This window comes from Anopheles aquasalis, chromosome 3 (genome assembly GCF_943734665.1).
Source record: "Anopheles aquasalis chromosome 3, idAnoAquaMG_Q_19, whole genome shotgun sequence".
NCBI lineage: Eukaryota > Metazoa > Arthropoda > Insecta > Diptera > Culicidae > Anopheles > Anopheles aquasalis.
In genome coordinates this window covers 59,631,049-59,636,048 of record NC_064878.1, presented here as the reverse complement: position 1 = coordinate 59,636,048, position 5,000 = coordinate 59,631,049, and the positions used below count along the sequence as shown (strand labels likewise).

At 51.1% G+C, this 5,000-nt stretch overlaps 2 protein-coding genes and 1 long non-coding RNA gene across 3 annotated transcripts in view; 1 reads left to right on the top strand and 2 right to left on the bottom strand.

The window, feature by feature from the left end:
* The window catches only part of LOC126578378 (WD repeat, SAM and U-box domain-containing protein 1-like), a 6,072-nt gene that overhangs the window by 594 nt on the left and 478 nt on the right, over positions 1-5,000 (top strand). The window contains exons 1-8 of the mRNA XM_050240864.1: positions 1-126; positions 622-736; positions 3,241-3,440; positions 3,504-3,625; positions 3,701-3,790; positions 3,864-4,110; positions 4,177-4,508; positions 4,582-5,000. The exon at positions 1-126 is cut by the window's left edge and continues 594 nt beyond it; the exon at positions 4,582-5,000 is cut by the window's right edge and continues 478 nt beyond it. Coding sequence (XP_050096821.1) covers positions 23-126; positions 622-736; positions 3,241-3,440; positions 3,504-3,625; positions 3,701-3,790; positions 3,864-4,110; positions 4,177-4,508; positions 4,582-4,757 — 1,386 coding nt within the window. The 5' untranslated portion in view covers positions 1-22 and the 3' untranslated portion in view covers positions 4,758-5,000. The remainder of the gene's footprint in view (positions 127-621; positions 737-3,240; positions 3,441-3,503; positions 3,626-3,700; positions 3,791-3,863; positions 4,111-4,176; positions 4,509-4,581) is intronic.
* LOC126578376 (anaphase-promoting complex subunit 5) lies at positions 746-3,086 on the bottom strand. The gene has a single exon (XM_050240861.1). The coding sequence runs from the start codon at positions 3,015-3,017 to the stop codon at positions 762-764; it is 2,256 nt and encodes a 751-aa protein (XP_050096818.1). The 5' UTR covers positions 3,018-3,086; the 3' UTR covers positions 746-761.
* Positions 4,824-5,000, bottom strand: part of LOC126578380 (uncharacterized) — a 1,495-nt gene continuing 1,318 nt past the window's right edge. The window contains exon 2 of the long non-coding RNA XR_007608395.1: positions 4,824-5,000. This exon is cut by the window's right edge and continues 116 nt beyond it. This is a non-coding gene — a long non-coding RNA (uncharacterized LOC126578380).

The window sequence follows — 5,000 nt, the reverse complement described above, 5'->3', positions numbered from 1 at the left end:
CGGGAGTAGCAGATAGTGTGCCATGAGTGCGTCAAAGACGAAAATTCTTCAAAAACTAACCGTCAACACGAGCGACGTGACGACATTGGACTTCTACGGCAGCTCCCTGCTGGTGACAGGGTCAAGGTAAGCGCGCGGTATCGCAATCGATGCACCCCCCCCCCCCCCCCCCCTCCTGCTTTATGTTGGGTGCATTATCCATTCCGCCCTTCTCTGTTAGGATATCCTAATGAATTGTGTGACGCGACTGCTTGCGGCTTAATTATTCAACCTCTATATGCAATCGATATTTCGCAATTTATGTTCCTTTGAACCGTGAACTTGATGTCTCTTTGGATCTCATACCATTGGCTTTTAATGAAGATATATGCGGATGCATCGATGGAACTTGCAGTTACCCCATTGGTTACTTTGATAACCAGGCAACACTACCACGATCGATTGCATCTTGATGGGAGTATGGAGTAGGCGGTGTAGTAATTAACTTACGATCCACACCTTCGAAGCTTTTGATCCCAAAACCTGTAATCTTCATTTACGATTCGATTCTATGAATCCATTTAAGTTCATTTCGATTTAATAATATATTTAACATTTGCCTTTTCCCACCATTCTCGACAGTGACAAAACGGTTCGCGTCTGGCGCTGGAATCCTGGTCACGGTTTCCAGGAAGCATCTTACTCGCCGTTGCTCGGTCATCGGTATGGCGTCACGAGTGTCCGGGTGTCGCCAAAGGTGAGCAAATCGATGCACCATCACTTTACAGAAACACATTCAGATACTGGCGGGGAGTTTGATGTTCAGTCTCGAGCAACCGGTAACGACACGCGTACCCATTCCGATCGTCTATCATGCCTAGCTCATTGCAAAGGGTTGCCAGGTAGATGAACACGTCCTTTGCTTTGCTGTGGCACTCCAGCTTCTCGAAGAGCTGGATAGCCTGCTCGAACATTGGTAGCACCAAGTTTAGCTGCTTCTGCATCCGTTGCTGCAGCCCGGCGCTACGGCTTGGTTCATCACTTATTTTGCGGTCTGTTCGGACCACCTCCAGCATACAGCGACCGAATAGAAACAACGCTCGGCCTCTGTCGTACGCTATTCCATCCGTTAAGAAGGTCGCTATGCATCCGCGCAGCAACGTGAGTGCACGGTGCGGTGCGTGCAGAAACTTTAGTAGATAGTAGGCAATGTGCAGATCCACCACAGCCTGCTCATAATCTAGATGGTATTGGGTTGTCACTTTTTGCGCCTGATGTAGCGTTTCGAACGCATTCGCTTTGCCGAGCTGTGCTTGCAGGTTCGCTGCCAGAATGAGCGCTCGGACGCGCGTCGTTGGCGTAATTTGGTCATCGGATAGCAGCGCACTGATGCACTTCTGGGCCGTGTCGTAGTCCTGCTTGGCAAGCGTGATGTGGGCCAACATAAGATCAGCTGTGATAGGATCCAAGGAGTGGAACATCAGGCACTCCTGGCGCGCCTCTGCCCAGCGACCACGATACAGAAGGCGATATGCAGAAATTAAGTGATCCGTTATGAGCCAGTTGCGCGAATTGGGATACCTCGGAAACCGCGTCATGGCATGATTAAGCGTGACCATGGCGAATGCAAAATCGCCCCGCAACGTTTGCCGTAAGGCGGTGGCGCACAGTACGTGGCATATGCCTTCCCCATTGTACATTCTATCCAGGGATTTCAGGTTCGAATTTAGCAGCACTTGTGCACACAGGTTCGATAGTTCGTGTTTGCCGTACACCGTCCAGAGGGCAGTCCGCTCGGCCACACCTTTCGCCACCAGGTCGATCATCGATTTCTGCGCATTTAGATGATCGTTTGCCATGAACGTTCCGAATACATCGGCCGGTAATATCCCATTTAGGCTGGCCGTACGCATCTGGGCCGTCACACGCAGCGAGCAGGCATGCAGCAGCTGAGTGTTGGCTATTCGCTCCGGAAACGGTGGCCGAAAGCCGTCCAGCAGGTTCAGCCAGGTGTGTGCCAGGTGTAGACACGTGTGGTCGCCGTTCTCCTGTGCCACCGTTATGCACTCACGGAGGGCCATCATTGCGGCGTCTCGGTGGCCAAACTGGGCGTGCAAAATGGCAAGGTTGAGGCTCGAGTACTGAAACTCCTTCGTTTCGGATGTATTCGGTCGCGAGCATTCCGGTGACGTGCGGTCGAAGCAACGATGCAAAGCAACCACTGCGTTGCCAATGTCGCCCACACGGATTGCGTTCAGGAAGCTGAGAAAGTAGGCCGGTGCATAGAGCGGGCGATCTTGGATGATCTCATTGAGCCGCTGCTGTAGCTCCTTCGGTGGAAGGGCGGACACTTCGTCCTCTTCGAGCATCGATTTTTGTTGGGCGATAAAGAGCTCCGACTGTTTGATGGACCACCGGCAAGCCACAGTTCCGTAGTTGGGCGGTGCTTCGACCGTTTCGGCCATGGTTCCCTTCATAAAGCTCTCGCAATCCGCGACCGACATCGACTGGTCGACCAGCTGCAGCGCCTGCACGCCCTGATCGTAGTACGCCACCGAGGCCCGGTACAGACTCATCACCTCCTGGAAGTTCATCTTTTCCAGCGTGACGTACACCTTGCGCAGATACAGCCCAACGACGTGGAAGGTGTTGGAGCTGCCGGAGATCAGTTTGTCGATTTCGTTGTGCAGATCGAACAGCACATCGATGCCAACGGATTTGAGCATCTTCATCAGCTTCAGAAACTCCTCCAGGTGTACCGGGTGTACGCCGTACACGGGCGAAGTGATCAGGCCGTACAGATCCTTGTACGGCATATCGGGGCGCTGGATAAGCTTGAGCAGCAGCAGGTAGAACCGCTTCCGATGTTTCGCCCCAAAATCCGCCGGTTGCTGGGTTTCTTCCACCTTCCGCTTGAGCTGCGTGTACTCTTGGATGAGAAAGACCAGCACGAGCTTATGCGGCGTGAGTACGTCCATCTTGCTGGTGTTCTGGTTCGGCAACCAGAAGCACACATTCTCCGTGTCTTTCTTGCTCATCGTCGTCTCTTTGGGGCACCAAATTGCGGCATTTAAATCAGCAAAACACTAACCGGCACCGAGCGTACACAATTTCTACGATTTTCTTCTCTTTTTCTTCGATTTTCTGTTTTGAACGCGCGATTGACGTTTGTGACAGCTCGCAGCTGTCGCAGCCAAATGCTAAACAAAATTTAAAAAAATGAACAACCCGTTATAATCTCTCCCTTTGCTACTTTTGCAGGGCGGTGTGCTGGCTTCTGCCTCGGTCGATGGAACAGTTATCCTGTGGGACCTGAACAGTGGAGAAATATCGCACACCATTATGCAGGAGTTCGGTGAATCGATACGGGCGTGCATATTTAGCCCCAACGGGGCGTCAATCGTTAGTTCCGACGATAATGGGTCCGTTTGCATCTGGGGCCAAGACAGAAATTTGAAGTGGTAAGCTCATTTAGTAGATCGAACAAAATACCTCATCATTAATGCTTCTCTTGATCAACATAGCCACCTGAAGGTGCACGATGAAGCCGTACACACGATCGCTTTCTCGAGCGACTCCAACATCTTCTTGACGGCGTGCACCTTGGGCAATGTGCGTATGTTCGCCGTGGGAGATGATTTCGCCAGTAAGTATAAGGACCGTTCGTGTATCTTAGGGAAATAATCTAACAATTACACGTTTATCTATTGATCTCTTCCAGAGGCGCTTTCTTCAGCGGACTGCTCGATCGATGCGGCGCACGATATGGGAGTGCTTTCGGCGGATTTCTGCAAAATAGTTCACACAGATCGTAAGTGCGAATCGCCAAGCCCCGCCTGATTCTGATTGTGATGCAAACTGTGCCATTCATTTCGCCTTTTTAGCCACCGATAAACGTTCGCTAATCTACACGCTAGCCACGTGTGGTACGGATCATTTCGTCAAGATTTGGCGAGTATTTTTCATCCCGGGTAACATCGATAACCAGCGCACCAGCGGAGGTACGCGATTGATACCGAACACGCCACAGGAACATTTTGCTGGTCAATCGTCCATCTACAGTACCGGGGTGATGAATGCTAGCTGTGCTCAAACAATCAACGCACATGGTAGCTCCGTAACGTGTGTTCGGTTAGTTCACCTGCGATCTTTTCCATCATCCAACATACTTCTGAAACACTTCTCTTTTTTGCGCAGCTTCAATCCTACCGGTACACTGCTTTTCTCCGGCAGTCTAGACAAAACGATTAAAATCTGGAACCAGCAGGGAACGTGCCTTAAGACGCTGACGCACCATTCGCGCTACGTCAACTGTCTCGCGGTGAACGGAAACTCGTCCGTGGTAGCATCCGGATCGAATGATCGCACGGTGGTCATCTGGGATCTGACCGGCAATCTAACGCTTGACTCACACATCAGCGATGCCCGGTCGCTCCTGTTTTCGATGGCAGCGAAGGCCCTCGATTTGCCGCTCGAGTTTACATGTCCGATAACACACGAGCTGATGAAGGATCCTGTCTATGCGGAGGGTATGTTACAAAGTGAGGAAACCGATGCAAGGAAGCAACTGTCTTAACGTCTGTCTTTCACCGCTACACCTAGATGGTTTTACCTACGAGCGAGCGGCTATCCAGGAGTGGTTTGCACGTGACCATCCCATAGTGTCACCGATGACTAATCTGGAGCTTTCAACGGCCGAGCTGGTGGAGAATGGGAAGCTAAAGCAAAGAATCGAAGAGTATCTACGAACGCTGGACCCGCAGCAGCATCCCGTATAGCGATAGCGGTGATCGTAGTATGATAGGACGGTCACATGCATTCGATTACAGCATTGAAACGCCCAGTTAAACAAAGGTTTTTTAAATGTTTATTCTTTTCGCGATCGCATTCTAATACACATTGCATAAAGGGTTCTTTCTTCCGAACCGGCTCTATCCGTAAACTGCTAGTAATAAGCAAAAATGTGCCTATCACGACTGTTCGTCGGAAGGGGCGAGGACGTGGAGGTGGTGGTGGCGTCT

What these genes read in the sequence shown, in the direction of transcription:
- LOC126578376 (XM_050240861.1), bottom strand. Translation starts at nt 3,017, where the DNA reads ATGAGCAAGAAAGACACGGAGAATGTGTGCTTCTGGTTGCCGAACCAG.